The 17,962-nt window shown below is 40.3% G+C and overlaps 1 protein-coding gene across 6 annotated transcripts in view; it reads left to right on the forward strand.

The window, feature by feature from the left end:
* Window positions 1–17,962, forward strand: part of BTRC (beta-transducin repeat containing E3 ubiquitin protein ligase) — a 121,897-nt gene that overhangs the window by 81,395 nt on the left and 22,540 nt on the right. For all 6 annotated transcript variants that reach the window (XM_027672151.1, XM_027672153.1, XM_027672156.1 and 3 more), the window contains 2 exons: window positions 11,871–12,102; window positions 16,684–16,870. In XM_027672151.1, coding sequence (XP_027527952.1) covers window positions 11,871–12,102; window positions 16,684–16,870 — 419 coding nt within the window. The remainder of the gene's footprint in view (window positions 1–11,870; window positions 12,103–16,683; window positions 16,871–17,962) is intronic.

Below are 17,962 nucleotides of genomic sequence, written 5' to 3' on the forward strand. Positions count from 1 at the left end.
CTAATATACAAAAGTGATCAGAGATCTCAAAAGTTTTTTGGGCATGTAGTGGGGGAGAGAACTGCTGGTGATGTCTTACTGCGGTTTGGTCAGCACAACTTTTTACCTGTCTCTCATTTGGATCCAAGCCACAGCTATGTGGAGGTGTGGGGAGAACAGGTGGCCTGCAGTGTCAGCCTGAGAGGCACGCAGCTGAAGGCTGCCAGCATCACTAACAAATCTGCAACTGCAGAGGTCTTGCTTTCACTTCAGATGTCCTTTCATTGCTGCTGGACAGGTCAGATACCGGACTGTAATCCTCTTGCAACACATGCGAGAGATGTGGAGAGAGGGAAGTTGTTGCCAGCACTTTTCTCCACGTCCTCTTAAGGGGATAAGAGGAACAGCCTTGGATGCCATCTATATGGCAGGAGGAGGGTCTGTGTGTCAGGATTTGGGTGCAGCAGCAGGACTGTGTACAGAGTTCGGGCCCAAAATGGCAAGGACAGCTGTCAGATGGGACTGAGGGACATCGGCGAGCGATGTTGGGAAGTTTTGGTCAGGTGCTTCTGTCATCTACTCGGGTCTGGTTACTTCTAGTCTTTCTTACTGGACTTGTCAGAGCCATAAAACGTAGCTGCGGATAGCCTAGCACATCCTATTGTATTTCCTCATCTCTGTCACATGCTAATATTAAAATCACAAACTTCTAAAGTCAGGCAATGTTCAGAAGTCCCCTGGTGGTTACACGTCAAAATTGCTGTGATGAGTAAAGGAACTTGAATAAAGCACACCCTCCCTAGAGTGCTTATCTTCGGGAGGGAGTGAGTTACTGACATGTCTTATAGATTTTGGAGTGATATCTGGGTCCTGTGTCTCAGTGTGAGAAGACTTCAGGTGAAATTTTTTCTTAACACACTCAACTTTTGATTCAGCTTTGGAAAGCTGTGGAAACACTTAGTACAGCTGTATTTTTTCTAATTGGCAAAGTCAAGACCATGCCTTTACTAACAAGTGTGTTTTGTTTTGGTTTTAAGTGACAGATTTGTTTGCTGGCGCTTGAGGTGAAGTTTGCACTTAATGTGGTGTGGTGTCACCTTGTGACATTGCCCTACTCTGCACTTTGGTGCAGAGGCCTCCAAAGCCATTCCCAGCATTAAGCAGTGCTTTGTCTCTGTGTGAAGTGTGTTAGGATACATCTATTTAACTGATAGGCTTGTGAAATGGAGTGACTTGCCTATGGCAGCACAGGAAGGCAGAGAGTTAGGAGTAAAACTCGAAAGACTTGGCTCTCATCTTCCTTTCTCATTTTTGCATTGTACTTCCAGCTTTCAGTTTATCAAGAATTAATAAGTAATAACCTATGATTAAAAAGGGCTGACACTTTTTCTGGCATGAGATGTTTCTCTGTCTTCAGTGTTGTGCAGAACTCAGCAGAGTTACACCTTTTCAGTTCTACTTAAACAGCGTTACTCAATATTTAATGCTGAAATAGAAACACGTAATTCACAACTGCAGTCAGATGTGTTAGGATGTTTGTCAGCTGAAAGGCGGGGGTGAAGTAGCAAGACTTCTTTACACCATGAAAATAGAAAATTTTCAACAACTTTTTCATTTAATTTCTTGCTACATCTCACATTGTACACACAGCTGACATGATAATGCTTCAGCTTGTCCTAAATTACATTTTAAAATAGAGATCAGTTAATTATAGCAATCTGAGTATTTTTAGTCGGTTATACAGGGAATTTCTCATGACACTTGTTTCTCTTGAATTTCAGATAAACTAGTGGATGTGTTCTTAATTCCTCATGTGACTACAAAAAGTAAATCAAATAAAAATTACTAACAACAGCACTCAAGACTGCTTTGGGTGAGGTCAGATAGTCACAGCTTAGCATCTATGGCTCTTCTGTTTGGAGAGTGCTAGAGGGAGCTCTAACCCCTCGATCGGAGAAACAGGCTGTGGATGGTGCATCTGAGCGTTTGGTCTGTGGTAGGAAGAGTTGACTTCTCTTGACGTTTAATTTTGTTTTGTTGCAGAAGGTTACATATGGTTTTTCCAGGTGTGATCCCAAATTACTCTTACTAGATGAGAAGATGCAAGTAATGTGTTTGCAAGTATACTATTATTAGATTTAATACAGGCTGTTGTGAGCTACCTGAAAATACAGAAAACAAGTGAGAAGTATCACAGAGGTGTTCAACAAGTAGCATGCAATGGTAAAGTCTAATAGTCCTTTCCTTTCACGAAGGAGGACAATTCTGAAGACGTAATGATTTTTGAAAGAGAATACATTTAAAACTGTTGGAAGGAGAAGCTACTTTACTCACCATATAATTGGTTCTTAGATGTTTAGCCAATTATTATAGTGGAAGTTATAGAAAGGGTTGGTGTTTATTAGATAAATTTACAATGAGATGCATGAGTGCATGAGGATGGGAGAAATTTCTCATATCATGTCCTCCACACTGATTACATTATTTATATGATGGAAAAGTAACTCTCAGAAATGGGATGAAAAGAAGAAAAGAAAACTTGGCTTGTATTTGTAGAAAGGGAAATGTGGGTAAGTTGATACTATTTGCACTGTTTATTAATAAACTCATTAAAAGGAATAGCAGAATCATGCCTTTGAGTGAAATAACAATATTTGGAAAATTCAGCATGTTGAAGGAATCAGTCCTGTTTTGCCACAATTTACTGAGAGTTTTATATTGCTTATATGCTATATTCAAACAATTCCACTTTTATTGAGTCTACTATAGAAAGAGGAATGCTGGAAAGCTCCCTCCCTTATGTAGTTTGAGGGATTTTTTCGAAAGATTGTTGGCAGTGTAACACTGAGCCGAGGAGGAATCCCCAGTGTGGTAGTCTGTGACTTGGGCTTCCGAATTGTGTGGTTTGAGTGTCAGCTGATAGGGACAAAGTCTGCTCAGCTGTGAATCTGAATATGCCTTCCTGAAGCACTGTTATGGTTAGAGCTGGTCACTTGTTGCAGAGGATACTGTTTTCTGCCTTACCTCTGTCATGTGCTTTCACATTATCAACAGTGTTTGGCCTATCCCAAAATAATGCACTTTCTGAAGATAGAGAATTCATTAAAGAATTCTTGTACTTTTGGAATCTGTTCCTCAGGTCAAGAATCTCTTGCCAGATACCAATGAAAGAATGGACCAACACAATCTTAAGATATAAAGTCATCGAAAACTTTAGGTAGCATGGACTTCTGGAGGTCTTCAGTCCCCCTGCCTACTCAGAGGAGGATTACCTTCACAACCATTCCATTTTGCTCAGATTCTTGCCCACTCGTATTTTGAAAGTCTTCCTTTTAATGTCCAGAGTTTGCTTGCTATAGCTTGTTCCTGTTGCCCCTTTTCCTGTTCTTACACGCTTTTCTGAAAAAGTTCTGTCTCACTTTCCTCTGTAACCTCCCTTAGGCTAGTAGATAGCCCCCAGTCTTCTCCAGGCCAAACACATCCAACTTCCTTAGCAATCTTAGGGGTCTTCCATGGGAAGCACCCCAGTTTGCCAGCAATGTAACATTTGACTGAAAGGTTGGCAGAACAGCTCATCTTGAGAAGGCAATGCTCATTAGTGAGTGAGGGTTATTGGATAATGTTATAGGGGTTATAGGGGGCTACAGGGGGAACTCTGTCAAAGATTTTGTATGCAGCCCACTGACCAGCTTTGACTTAACACCATACAAGAATATTTAATGGATTTGTCCTATTTCAGGTATCTCTGTAGTGTCTGCTAACAGCAGTAATATTGGTATCAGCCAGTGTGAGCCGATGAAATGTCCTCTTACTAGACCTAGCTGTACTGGTGGAAAAGAATACCACTCAGCCTTCACCTGGCTGCTGCAGGTTGCTGCCCTCCAGGATCTGTCAGCAAAACTGCAAACCTGCTTTCAGTTAAGATGAGATGTTTTAGAGTAGACAGTTTAAATAGCAGGTCTTTGCTAACAAGCTTATTTTGACTGAAATAGGTTAGGGAGTGCTCATGTAGCCAACTCTGCTGGCAGATCCAAGGAGTACATTTGCAATGGGAGCAAGCCACATACGTGAATCTTGAGGTTTTTCGGAATGCTACTGGGTTTTTGTTTGTTGCATCTCTCCAGTATCCCTGGAAATATGTAATTCTCCTGTAGCTGGGAAATGGTGTATGATATCCAGCATATATATTCACAACTTCCAGTTCTGAATCACTCATGTTGCCTTGGCCAGGTAGTTTGATGTGCTTGTGCCCTCTGTTGTTGGTAGCAAAATGCATCTCCAAGGAAAAAACTCATGGAAAGTAATACTGGGTAAACTGTCTTGGAGGGCTTGTATTTCCTGATGACAGAAGCTTTACACAGGCAGAACCAAGTGATTTGAAAATCTCAATAGTGTTATTGAGAGCAGATAACAGGTCTTTTCAGTCATTCTTTCCATCTATTTGTGTGTTGTTCCCAGTGGTACTAGTCTTCACTGTTCAGCCATGTTTTGAATCACTTGAGTCCACTACCTGTTCCTGGCTGCTTTTCTCTCTGAATTAAGGGAGCACTTGAAGCAAGAAGAAAATCAACAGTAAGACCCATAAAGAGTAACTTCAGTCAGGCAGTAGATCATGCTTGAATGTTTTAAAAGCAGAAGCAACTGTTCCAGAAAACTATGAAACTGCTGCTTAGAGCATAGCTTACTTACACCTTTCCCTGCCGTAAATGAGCCCTTTGCTGCTACCAGCCATTACCTGATGATTTTAGTAGACTGGTTCTCCAAGTTATAATGTGCATATTCCTTCCCTCCATTAACAGCAATAACACATAATCGTCCCAGCAGTTCAACTCTGGTGCTGGTAGCCGTTCCGAGGAAGAAGGCATTTTCCTTAGTGGTTTCCACTGGAAGTGATTTGTTGTTACTGGAGGATCTGCTTTGAAATTTGTGTATGATCGTTTCACAGCTAGTAAAAGGTGTGCTCTGAAATCTAGCTCTTTAAGAGTGATGGTGTTTGCCCTCCCCCCCCCCATATGTCTAGATATGCATTTGGTCAGGGATCGTAGTTTGGGAAAATAACATATGCCAGTGCTGTGCTGATGCAAGCAGATTTCTCATCAGTGCTTGTTTTTTGCAAAGACAACGTGGAGATAAGGGAGGAGGAGGAGAGGGACTCCCAATTCACATCCATTGCTGACATCAGAGAAATTTTATTTTGGAGTTTTTTGTCAACACTTAAAATCTAGGTGGGAGACCTATATCAAAGGAAAGTTTACAGTAAGAACTATGAGATTCCAGACAATTAAACTTTATTAGTTTGTCTGAAACATTAAGTATTAGCTTAAAAGAATAGTTTTTTAATCTCCTCTCCCTGTTGCTGTTTACTGTGTAGCAGTGTGGGAGAGCAGCAGTTTCTCCAGCAAGGTATTATTGCTGCTCTTTGAATAGCCCATGTGCAAGTGCCCATAGCTCAGTCCTCTCTCCCCAGTGCCTAGAGAGACTCAGCATGTTACTTCTCTGGTGTCTGCAGCTTTTTCTGGCCCTGAACAAAGCCAGCCATCTCCCCTTTTTCTGTATCTGAGGTAATATCTATCCTTAGCCAGGTACCCTCCAGGCTGACACCATATCATAGGTACTTAGATGGAACCTCTGAAAACTATTGCCCTCCCGGGATTTCAGGAAGTGCAGGAGGTTGGCCTGCTGTGTCCAGCATAATTCCAGTGATCTTTTATCTAGATGTATCCTTTCTCATCAAAGTTTTTCTGCAGTGTGATTAGAAACCAGATGTGGACAAGCAACCTTAAGCCCCAAACAGGCAAAATGGCTAGTTCTTTGGACATTGTTAATTTTAGTATGTGTATTTTGAATTTTCTCTTGGAAATAAACAGTAAAGATGCTGTGGTTTCTTTCATAGTGCTTTCTTTTTGACTCTCAGATGTGATTGATGATCATCTACTTCTGGGTTATGTTCGTTTTGCAATGTTTCAGTGAGCTTTGCAGTGTGGAAAGTAATTCAGTACTGAGTGAGTAAGTCCAAATATGTGCTAAACCCATGGTTAACCTCACAGAGGCTGTTATGTGGGATGAAGGCGGGCAGAAATGGGTAGATTCTAAACTGAGCTTTTAAAATAAAAGTAAATGGAGTGAGTTGTTTAATGACTTAGCATTGTAGCCTTGCTGTCAACTCAAACACTGGAAAAACAGATTCATCCTGCGAAGGAGAAGAATGAGGAGCTGGCTGCCCTACTCATGTCTCTCAGGTGCTACGGCTCATGAGATCCTGCTCTTCATGGTGAGACAACCCCTGACCAGCCCCCAGTTCTCAAAGCAAAGGAGTTCTTTTATAGGAAGCTGCCAATGAGGAGCTGCAAAGAACTTCTTTCCTCTTTGCTTAGTCTTGGCAGTCTGGGAACCAGTTCTGCAGCATTTGGTAATTACAAGCCTAAAAAAAAAGAAGCCAGCCATATAAATTGAACCTGTATCCTCTTAATTATGCTGTTACTGCCTTTAGGCCATGCAAACAACACCCTTCCAACAGGATTCTCAAATAACTAGCTCTGCCCTTTAGCATGGAAGCCTGGCATACATTCTCAGCTCCGTTTCACCATTTTTGTTACATTGCTATATCAGAGTGCTATTGAGTGGTAATTCATCATGGGCAGTAGCAAGCAGTCCCGTGGCCATGCAAGTAACTTTGGAAAAGCCAACCAAGCTGAGGTTCTCTGGCTAAGAGCAGCTTTATGGGCTGCTCTGCAGGCTTTTACGGGCATCAAACCGAATCATCTCGTGGCCGCACTGGTACTTTTTAATCCCTCTGCTTTTCCCACATGCTGCTAACATGCTCCAGAATTCCCGAGCTTTTGTTGCTGGTGAAACTAGTTTCATGTTTGAATGTGTTGTGGGCATTTTTTATGTGGTCCATCTTGAAGAATATTGAGGATATAGAGACAAGTGTGGCTTTGCTTTCATTGTGAAGTTTCTGTCTTCACCCTTGCCCCGGCCCCTGGATGTACATACACCTCCATGGTTCCTTTCTTTGTCATCCCATTGCTTGGGTTTTTTCCCCAGTGTCTTTTATCTTTTGAGTAAAGTTTGAACAGTACGCAGAAAGTTAACTGCCTGGAGTCTTTTAAATATAAGTAACACGCACCCAGTAATAAGCTGTCGGTTGTTTTTTTGCTGCCTGCAAAGAAACATAAACACAGTGCTCATTTCTGGCAGGTTTTTACTGTCAGAGTTTCTCCTATTATATTTATCTTACAATTTGCCAGGGGGTGAAGTTATTAAGTTTTAGCAGCAGCCATCGATCAAGTTCACAAGTTAACACGATAAAGGCTCTGTGCCGCTCCGATCCGGGAAAATGATGATCCTCACTCGGTAATTAACTAAATGAGAAAGTTAAATCTTACTTGAGAGCTGGGAGAGATGAAAGAGAGGTGTTTGTCAGTTTCTCAGTGGAAATTAGAAGCAGTTTTCTGCAATTCCCTAAGCTGCTGCTCTGTCATATTTTACATAAGCACTGGGAAAACGTCTTGTAATTAGTGCTGTCATGGAGGATTTTTTTTGCTGAAGGATGTTGGAATAATTCATTAGATTATCAAGAAAGGCTTGTGTCCTGAAATGATTAGCACAGTGAAATTTAAACCATTAACGATAACAAGTTTAGAGCTTGCTGCAGTGCAGAGGCACCCGGGGTATGTCTGTGCCTATTTCAATCATTTCTTATAATTAAACATTATGTCCTCTTTTTTCCTCCCCTTCACTAAGACCCATCCAAATTCCTTTTAAGGTGGCTCTGTCTAGATCAGTGACTTAACCACAATGGGTGGTGCAAGCAGTTGGAGGTAAAATGCTGCAGTTGCAGAGCAGTAGTGGAGGACATCTCTGTGTGTCAGAGCCTGTAGTCCCAGTGAGTCCCGGAAGGAGGGGAGAAGCACGCTATGGCCTTTCGGTACTGGAACGTGGAAGGGAAGATCCTTCCTTTTGTCTAGGGAGAAATTGAAATTTGCAGTGGTGTCTAATCTCTCGGTCTTTTCAGAGCTTCAGCATAAAGATGTCTTGAAGGTTCAGAAGATCCCAAACCTTTCTGTGGTCATTTAAGCCATTCTTGATATTCTAGGAGACAACTTCTCCTTTTTTTTTTTTTTTAAGGGATGTCTTCTTACCTTAAGAAACATGTAACCTAAATTCATCTACCCTGTGGAAAGTGCCTGAACAAAGTCCTCTTCTATGATTAGAGGATATGATAGGGTTTTTTTAAAAATATATAAAAGTCGTGACCACTCATATGGGTGGGTAAACACTATTGCTATACTACAATCAGAGAACTGTGCTTGTGTCTGTTTTTCTGTGCTTTAGGAGGCTCCTTGGTCCCCTCTACTGAACAAAACCAAAAGTAACCTTTGTTGTCATATATGGGTTACAGCCGAGATATACCATAACTGTTTCATTTTATATGCATAACACTAGATTTTTCCAGTCTTTATGTATCTGTGTTGAAATATTACACCTTCCTATAGTTGCAAGCCATTATTTAGATTAAAGTCCTTTCATATATTAGTCCTCTTCTACTTCACTGGGCATACAAATGTGCTTTGTGTTAAATGTAGCCATTTGGAGAAATGGTCTTGTAATTACGGGCTGCAGTGGAGCATAGTACATAGATCCCTGAGCTAGTACCAACCTGAGGCACTCAATCCCCTGGGTTTCCTGGCACAGCTTATGAGCTCAGGATCACCGTTGTAGGAGGACATCTCTACTGTTCCTGCAGATGAGTCATGGTGTCCAGAGCCAGCTGGGGTACCTCTCAGCCCTCACATACAGGGCTTTGTGAAAAGGGAGTCAGTAAGCTTACTGTTCCAAATTAGTAGTTTGCTCTGCTATATCCAAAATTCCTCCCAGATGATGGACTACCAGTGGTTATTCTTCTTTGCCACATTTGGAAGTGAAGCTTATAAAAATCATGACTGTATATAGTACATTTGGATGGATATTTACCCTAGCAGTATGGATGGCATGTGGAACAGGTTTTTGTTTTTCAGGTGAGGCCTGATTATTGTATCAGGAGAAGCTGTAGACAATTTAATAATACAGATGCTTGATGTCATTGTTTTTGTTGATGCTTTTTTTTTGCTAACAGGCCTTTTTCACTGAACTGCCAGTGGATTTTCAGGAATCTTCAAATTGAAATTCTGGAATTTTTGTTCTCAACTGTAGTTTGAGTGATTTGGGAGCCCTGTCAGTTTATCTGTCTCTACTCTGCAGAACTGGTGTGTTCATGGCATGCCCTGTCCTCTTGGTCCTCTGCTTGCATAGACCACAGGACCTGCTGGGCATACTGTGGCTACCTCTGAGCTTGTCCTCACTCCTTTAGGTGAGAAACCAGAGCAGGCAAGGGTGCAGGTCTCAAGTTGCATTGTAATAATGCATCTAAAGTATCAACCTAAAACATACAGTGTTCCCATGTCCACCAGTTTGGACGTAAACACTGTAACATGTGTTCTTCTTAGCAGAACCACGTTATAAACCTGGAGTTTCACTTCCAGAGCTGTTAAAAGTGTTGGTCAATGGACTCCTTCCGTTACTCATGATTCCTATCAAAGAAACCTGAGTTCGCTTGGGATCCATCTATCTGTACACTCATAAACCATCACTTGTTTTTGCAAGTGTTCCAACTTCTGTTTAATACTCCAAACCAATGTTTTAGAGGTAACTGGGAAGCTGAAGGCTGCTGGGAGAGGGGAGCTCAGAAGGCAAGGAAAGGCCAGAACGTGGTGCCACCCCAGGAAAGGAGCTGCACCTTTGTGGCCTTTGCACATCAGTTGTCTACTCTGCTCAGGCTCAGTGTGTTAGTCAGACTTCACAGTCTCTCAAATTAAAAGGCAGACGTATACGTTTTTAAAAAATGCTTTGTAGAGACACCCTGTGTTGTGAGATGCACAGCAAACAAAATGGGAAATTAAATGAGATCATACTTTTGGGATACAACATTTCCCCACTGTCTTAATCCAGCATTTTTACAGCGATGTCTGTTTTGCCAAAAATGACCAGAATCACTTAACACAGATGTTCAGTGCACTCCACTGGTAATCATTTTTTGCCAGGCTGTTGCCCACTGTGGACTTTGCTAGAAAAAGTCCAGTCTTTCACAAATGGGACTTCATGCCCATAGTCCCTTTAGTGATTTCTCTATATAAAAAGTTGGCCCAAGAGAGAGTTTTTCTTTCCTGCTGCTCTGACTTGCTTGCAGTCAGTGTTGTCCATGTGATAACCAAATGAAAGTGTAACTCATAGTCCTTGTCTTGCATGATCTTACTGAACACAGAAAGCCACAACCACACATTTCCAGGGAGGAGCAGGGATAAAAGTAAAGTTGAAAACATTGGGCTGCAGAATTGAGCACTGATGATGTGATCACAGTGTTCTGTGTTCTCAAAGAAACTTAAGTCAAATCATAATCCAGAAATTGAAAAAAACGCTTGTTAAAAATCACAGCTAATTACTGTCTTTTTCTACCAGATGAGGGTCTGTCCAGCTCTGCTAGAAATGCCGGAAAGACTATTTAGGTGCATTTTCTCTAGGAAATGAAATATATATGGTTGAGTAGATTTTCAAATTATGAGTTTTTTGGTGTTCCAAAGTCAGGATTGCGGTTGGGCTTGAGAGGTGTTGAAGTTCAGGAGTTATTTACTCCCAAGAAATGAGAAATTCCTGCATTCCAAACCCAGTACTGGTAGCTAGATTTTGTGGTCTCTAAATAGCCTGCTACTTTGGCACTTACTGAAAAGAGGCTTTTTTGTTGTTTTTTTCTTTTCCTGTAAAATCAGTTAATCCTTGCATTTCATTTAGTTCATTAGATATCTTTGCAGAGAGATTTAGGGATTCATTTTTCCTTTAAATTTAATGAAATCTCCTGGTGAGGTTGATGCTTGGAATTATCATCATAGAACAGAAACATAGCATCCCTGCATCAGTGTTTTATGTGTTCTGATATCTGCAATTTATTTTTAATTATTTGATAATTAATAAAGAACCTCTAAATTTATTTTGTCAATAAAAATGATGTAATAATATTGACTGTTACTATAATACTGTCTGGTGTTAAACTGTTGCAATGAAAGAGAAAAAATCTCATGTTTTCAGCATTTAATATTTGACCAGTATAGCAAAAATTCATTTCCCAGCAAACAGTTAATCTTACTTGGACAAAAGATATTCTTGCAATGCAAAATGTGCACTTTTCTTCCAGTTAAATCATTTAGAAAGCAGAATTATGTCTTGCTATCAAGTTGTAAATTGAAACGTCAGTGTTTTGTTTTGTCCCTGAAACTCTTCTTTGAGCTGACTCTTTCTGACAAGATATTAACAGTGCTCAGAAAGCTGAAAATATTTTATTCTATGAAAGAAGTATATACCAAATAGCAGGGTGTATTTTTGATGGCTTTACTCTCGAGGTGTAATTCAATTTTTTACTCATCCATTTCACACATTCCCTATGAATTTTAGCAGCAATCCATTCTTTAGGAAAAAAAAAAACAAACCATAGTACAAATACAGTTTTCTGTTGGTGCTTTGAAGTAACTGGTAAATGTAGATTAGGAATCCAAATATGTTTTACTGTCTACATGAGAAATAAAATTGTGTGTATGTTAAACTGCCGCTCGGGGTTTCCCATCTAACCAGAGTCCTTTGTGTGCAGCTCTGGCATGAGCCAGTGCATTGTCCTGCAGGGGCCTCGGCTCGCCATGGCTGTGCTCCAGCTGACAGCACCAAATGGGATACGTGGGCCCGGCCAGCTTTGTGTATCAGAGTGCTTTTTTCCTTCTGTTGTCTTCCCCCTGAAATACTGTAAAACTGCTTGAGTTTCTTTTCATATATGTGATTTGGGTTGTTTCTCTCCTCCCTGTTTACAGACAAAACTTGCCAATGGCACTTCCAGTATGATTGTGCCCAAGCAAAGAAAATTGTCTGCAAGCTATGAGAAGGAGAAGGAACTCTGCGTCAAGTATTTTGAACAGTGGTCCGAGTCTGACCAGGTGGAGTTTGTGGAGCATCTCATCTCCCAGATGTGTCACTACCAGCATGGACATATAAACTCATACCTCAAACCCATGTTGCAGCGGGACTTCATCACTGCACTGCCAGGTATTTCTGCAGGCACAGGGAACTTGCTCTTTGTCTTTCAAAAAACTATTCCACTCTGGCCTACCCTGCTGGAGAGGTCTCCACTAGGGTCAGTTTGCAAAATAGATGATAACTTTTGAATTAAAGGCTCTATACCAGTATGAAATTTAGTAATATTTTAATTTGTATTCCTGCTGTCTCTCAAGGCACAGTCCACCCTGGTTTGGCTAGAAGCAAGGGATAGCTCATCTACGTATCGTAACAATAGTTATCACAAGCCACAGGGCAGGTAGTTGTACTCATAATGCCCATAACGATGCATGAATAACGAAAATTTTTAAAATTAAAACTACTACTCTTCCTGGTTGCTCAACTAAGGTTTTCCCCATTCATATTTAGATTTTTTTTTGTCTCTCTTTCCTTGTAAAATAATTTCCTGAATCCATTGCTTTGATTATGAGTTTATTGCTAATAGAAAATGAAGGGCATAAGATCAAAAGATGGAAATGTTCTATTTTTTACATCTTTGTCGTGCTTTCCATTGAAAATATTATCCCAGCTGTTCTCATATGTGGCATTGGGCATATCTCACAGAATGCACACATAAAGCAGTGTACATGCAGTTTTATATTGGCCCCATCTTACAGATGGGAAAACTGAGGCGGTGGGAGATCAAATATATACAGCGGTAGAGTTTCAGAACCAGACAGAAATTCCTGGCTCTTTGGCTGCTTTTTTTCAAACTATTAGATCATACCTCTCTAGATGGATAAATAGATAGATAGGTAATAGATTAGCATTGCCATGCCATAGGTCCTCAGCAGGATGGACCTGAGCAAGAAGTGCTACAAGTGTTGTCTCTAGATAGCTAATTGAAGAGAGGATTTTCTTGCCAAGAACTTCTTCTGTGAATACCTTCGGAGAAGTGCTGAACTGTTGGCAATTTGTTCAATCCAGTCATTGATTATTCTTCAGAAGGCAGTTCTCAACGTGAAATTTAAATTTTAGGGTTAAAAGATGGAAAAAACTGTGTTTAACTGAGAATTGTACAAAGCATAAAGGCACTTGCAAGAGTTTTGCCATCAAGTTAAATAGGTAGACTCATTGGATTTTAAGCTCATTGTGCCCAGTAATCAAATGGCTGTTGTAGCATTAAAAAAAAAATCTTAGTTATGCTAAGTACCTGCTTTATGTTAGTTTTTAGTAGTCCAATGGCGATAATCTCATGTACTTAGAGCAGCATTATAACTTGTGGAGCTGTTCTTTTTCAGAAAAATAGAAAGTGTTTTGAAAGTGCATTGGTTTCCCCACTTTTAAAGCGGAAGTATACATATAATCACATACACAATTTTTCCAGGACTTTCTTAATGAAACTCCGTAAAAGCAAGCTGACACATCTCATTGCACTTGCTTTATTTCTACCTACAGGCTTTTTTCTGAAAATTTTGGGCAAATGTTATAAATATTTCCAGAGACATTCAAAATTTACTGTCCATATGTACCATATTTGTTAGTGGTCTATTCACAGTTACCCAGAAAGCAGCTAATTTTACTATATCAGAATGTAGAATAAATAGGAATCAGGCAGCTAATTTGTGAGTATTTTAATAGTTGTGGGAAGTGTGTGTGTAAATAATGTATGTACATCAATATGCATATTTGCAAATGCTAATGTCCTAGTGAATATAGCTGTAAGGGAGAAAATTAACGGCTAGGAATTACACTGGCACAGATTCTGCAGTCTGAGCAGGATGTCCTGAGTATAGGCAGGTTTCTAATGAAGAGAATGGGAAGGGGCAAAGGTAAGAAACTGCCTAGGAAAGAGTGATGAACCTAAAATTCTACATTAAGTCATATAATAAAAAAATATATACCCTGTAAGTTTATTTTAGCTTTCTGAAATTCTCAAGTGTTCAGTATTGTGGTTTCATTTTTACTCCTTCATTCTTTCTCCTGCTCTTCCACTTGAGTGAATAAAACAATAAAGCTGCTTCAAAATCATGAGGCATCTTATTTCTGTCCTCCTAGCACTGTCCCAAAGAATGACCAGAATTAATGGTAGTTTTAGATTATGAGCATGTTTTACTAATATAAAGTTGGCTAAGATTATTTTCCCAGTGCTTTGAACAGAATTAAAGTTGTTTGAAAAATACGGCTTAACTGTGTACTTAACAAAGTTTGTTCAGTTTCTGAAAAATAAGACCTCTGCTTAGCATTTTCAAGCTGTTTAACATTTTTTATGAGGAAAGTCATTTTGATAAGGATTTCATGTGTGAAATAACTGGAACATTCTTGATGGTGTGGAGGGCTGAAGGGCTAATCGTGTTTCACATTCATTTAGCAAAAACTTCTTTGAGCAAAGTTTTGTCTTTTTAAGGAAGCAGTGCTTTGTTAGATATATGTCTCAGTGAGTTGTGCTGTTCCTAAGAAACAAAATAATAAAATTGAGTTTGCAGCCAGGCCAAAATAACTCTGCTCATCCGCTTATCATAAATGTGAGGAGGAGAGGCCAAAACATTAGTGTTCCTTCTCTGTGAAGGGTCTAATATCAATGGCAAAGGATGACTAACAGACATGGAAGTAGTTACAGCACCTCATTGCAGCAAGATCTGAAGTGCAACTACTAATGAACCAGGAAGGGCACATGGGTGAAGGTTACTGTGCCCGGTTTGTACAGTGTAGCCCTGCTTCTAAAGCCACCAGTTGTTCTTCACATAAAATAAATTCCTGCTGTGACACTGTTGACTTAAAGCCACCAGTATGGATGCTACACAGGCATGCATTTGTAAATGTTCTGGTGGGTCTATGGGCCCACTGGAAGCAACACAGGCTGTGAAATAAGCCATTTCCACCTAATAGAGAGAGCTCAGAGCTGCAGATGTCAGGCTGCAGAAGCAGGGCAACGTGATTTCCACGTCTGCCCTACCAAATTGTGGAATTCTTGCAAGTTCAAGTTCAGTAAAATATTGTATCTCTCTTTCCACAGTTTGCTGTAGAGTCAGTCTAAATTTACAAGTACTCTTTTTTTTCAGAATTTTAAATAGTGGTTGTACATATCTTTCCATATTGAATACATAATAAAGGCTGCTGATGCTTTTACTTTGCAGGTTGACATCTAATTTTGCATCTGTAAAGATAAGAAATGGCAGGCCTCTTTCTGCACTCCCTGGTTGTGCATGATATCATTCACATGCTTTTTCTACGTACAGATTGAAGCATAAAATGATGGACAGAATGTCATACCCGAAGTGTATTCTAAATTTGGATTCTTTGAAAGCAGCAGGAGGAGGCATGCTGAATTTTCTCATTTTCGTGCACTGGGAGATAATGTTGAGATCTTTTGGTTAAGGAAAACAAAGGTTTGGCCATTTGTGTGTCATGAACTCTAATCAGAATCAGCTGGTCACACTCAATTTGGGTTTGCAGAAATACAGACATGTGACTTAAAATGCACTTACTGCTTTTTCTTTCACTGTCACAAGCAGGGCCTGGTCTTTGAGGCTGTTCTTTTAAAAGCAAGAAAACATGTATTTAACTTTGTCTCAAATGTGAATCAAAGGGAAAATGCATGTAATACCAATCTGCCATGCTTCCTTTTTGGTTGGGCTGGACATTATGCCTGAGGGACAATGTGGCCTAAACTACAACTTTCACAAAGCCTCTGAAATTTGACCTGTGAAGTGAGACACCAATCTCTTGGTGGCATGTCTCACTCGTGAATAAAACAGCCTCCAAGAAAAGCTGTGTTTATGCAACTTCTCATTTAAAAGCATCTTATTTTCCTGAAGTCTTGCTGATGATTAAATTTGAGTTGGTAAGGGCACATTTTTACTAATTACATCCATCCAGCTAAGATATACAGCATAACCTTTCCTGGCCCCAGCTACATTGAGCTGCTTGGTGCTAACCAGGCAATTGCTTTACATTTTGCTCCAGCCATGTTGAAGTAGAGCCAGTCTTGGTAGTCACACTGGAAAATATTTGCAAATTATATCATTTTGGTGCATATTTTTCCTTCACCCTCTAAAATAAACGAAACTAGCAAACCTGCTTCACTTTCTCCTTGCGCAGCCTCTTGTTCCCTCTTGACATCCCTGTGCATCTGCATATCCTTCCCTCCCCCATGTCTAAAGGTACCACTACCCTTCAGGGCACACATTGGGAATATATATTTTTTTCTTCATTACGTTTAAAAGCTACTGCTTTAGCAAAAACAGCTTTTGAGCCGTTGCAACATGAGAACAGCTGTAGCAGTGAGATGAGAAATGGTCCTAATATAGAGAGATTTTGGGGGCTGCGTTGCTGAGTTGGAAATGCCATCCATAGAATATCCCCCTAGTGCTAAAACCCATCGAAATAGATTGGAATGACTTCTTGGATTCTTTATTATTTTTAATGACTTGTTGTGCTATATCCAAAGGAAGTTGGAGAACACTGCTCACTCCTGAACTTAGCCTCAAATGCTCTTCTGTGCATTTGGTCCAGCTCTGCATGCAGAAGAGGAGATGGAAGGAGAACATATCTTTGTACTAGCAAGGGGAATTCTTTTAAACTCCATGTCTGCCCAGCAAATAATCTTTGGTTGTTGTTGTTCTCCCCCAGCTCGGGGATTGGATCACATTGCTGAGAACATTCTGTCATACCTGGATGCCAAATCGTTGTGTGCTGCTGAGCTGGTGTGCAAGGAGTGGTACCGGGTGACATCGGACGGCATGCTGTGGAAGAAGCTCATCGAGAGAATGGTCAGGACAGACTCCCTGTGGAGAGGGTTGTCAGAGAGGAGAGGATGGTGAGGAAACTGCATTTTCATCTCTTTTGGCCCCATTCAGGACAGTAGGTGCCGTGCGTTTCAAACCATGTTTGAAGACGATTATTTAGCACACTGAAACGTCATGTTGGTTCCAAACCTGACAGTTCCTTGAATCAAAAATCAGGGGTTGGGGAGTTAGGGCATTATTTGGCTATGCAGGCAAAGTGGAGGATTTTTCCCTCACCTTCCTCATCTGATCATGTTGTTATCCCACTATGAGAAGGGATATACAGACTGAGATTTTTACACCCAGCTGTCATTCAGTTCAAATTAAGAAGCTGTGTATGCCTCAGGGGAACCCTAAAGTGGTCAGCAGTTCAGAGCAGAAGAGCTTTTTTAGGGGTGGCAATGGGGCAGCATGTGCTATGAATTAGTTGACTCCTGATAGGTCTGTTTGTTTTCCTCAGCAGATTTTCACTATTAGATATCTGTTTAATTTTCAAACTGGAAGCTGAGGGTATGTACCACAGAGAATAGGGGACTTAAGAAATGCAGATAGATTAGTTAATAATCATCTGGAATAGCCTTACTACAGTGTAGGTCTCACTCAAGTTTGAAGCTGCTCTGCTAACATTTCATTAGAACTTTCTCTCTCAGGGGTATGTCCTTTAATACATAATTTTCTTTTCCAAGGGTGTCCCTAGGATGTTGGCAGAAAGGAAACTGGGTATGAATATTTCATAAACAAGATAAAAGTGACAGCTCAGGCATTTTGGTTGCTATTAAAAAGAAAAAGATACAGAGTTGCAAACAAAGACTCCTGGTCTATAGTTAATTTTGTTATACTGTTCATCTCAGGAAGTAAAGGCAAGTAAATCAGGATTATGAGACATTCTTTAAAAATAAATACTATTTTGATCTGCTTCCAATAGTGTACTGTTTATAAAGAGTGTAAAATAAACACAAGCATAGCAGTGGTAACTTTTGCGTTCCTTTTAGTGCCTTATTCTCTCTAGGACTTCCGTTTTTTCTTTGTATTGTTGAGGTCACAGGAAGTCCTAAGAGGACCTTGAGAGGTCATTTAGTCCCTCCTGTTTCCCATAGGGAGAGCTAGGTTTCTCTTCAGTCATC

This window comes from Neopelma chrysocephalum, unplaced genomic scaffold (assembly GCF_003984885.1).
Source record: "Neopelma chrysocephalum unplaced genomic scaffold, ASM398488v2 Primary Assembly neopelma1_97390, whole genome shotgun sequence".
NCBI lineage: Eukaryota > Metazoa > Chordata > Aves > Passeriformes > Pipridae > Neopelma > Neopelma chrysocephalum.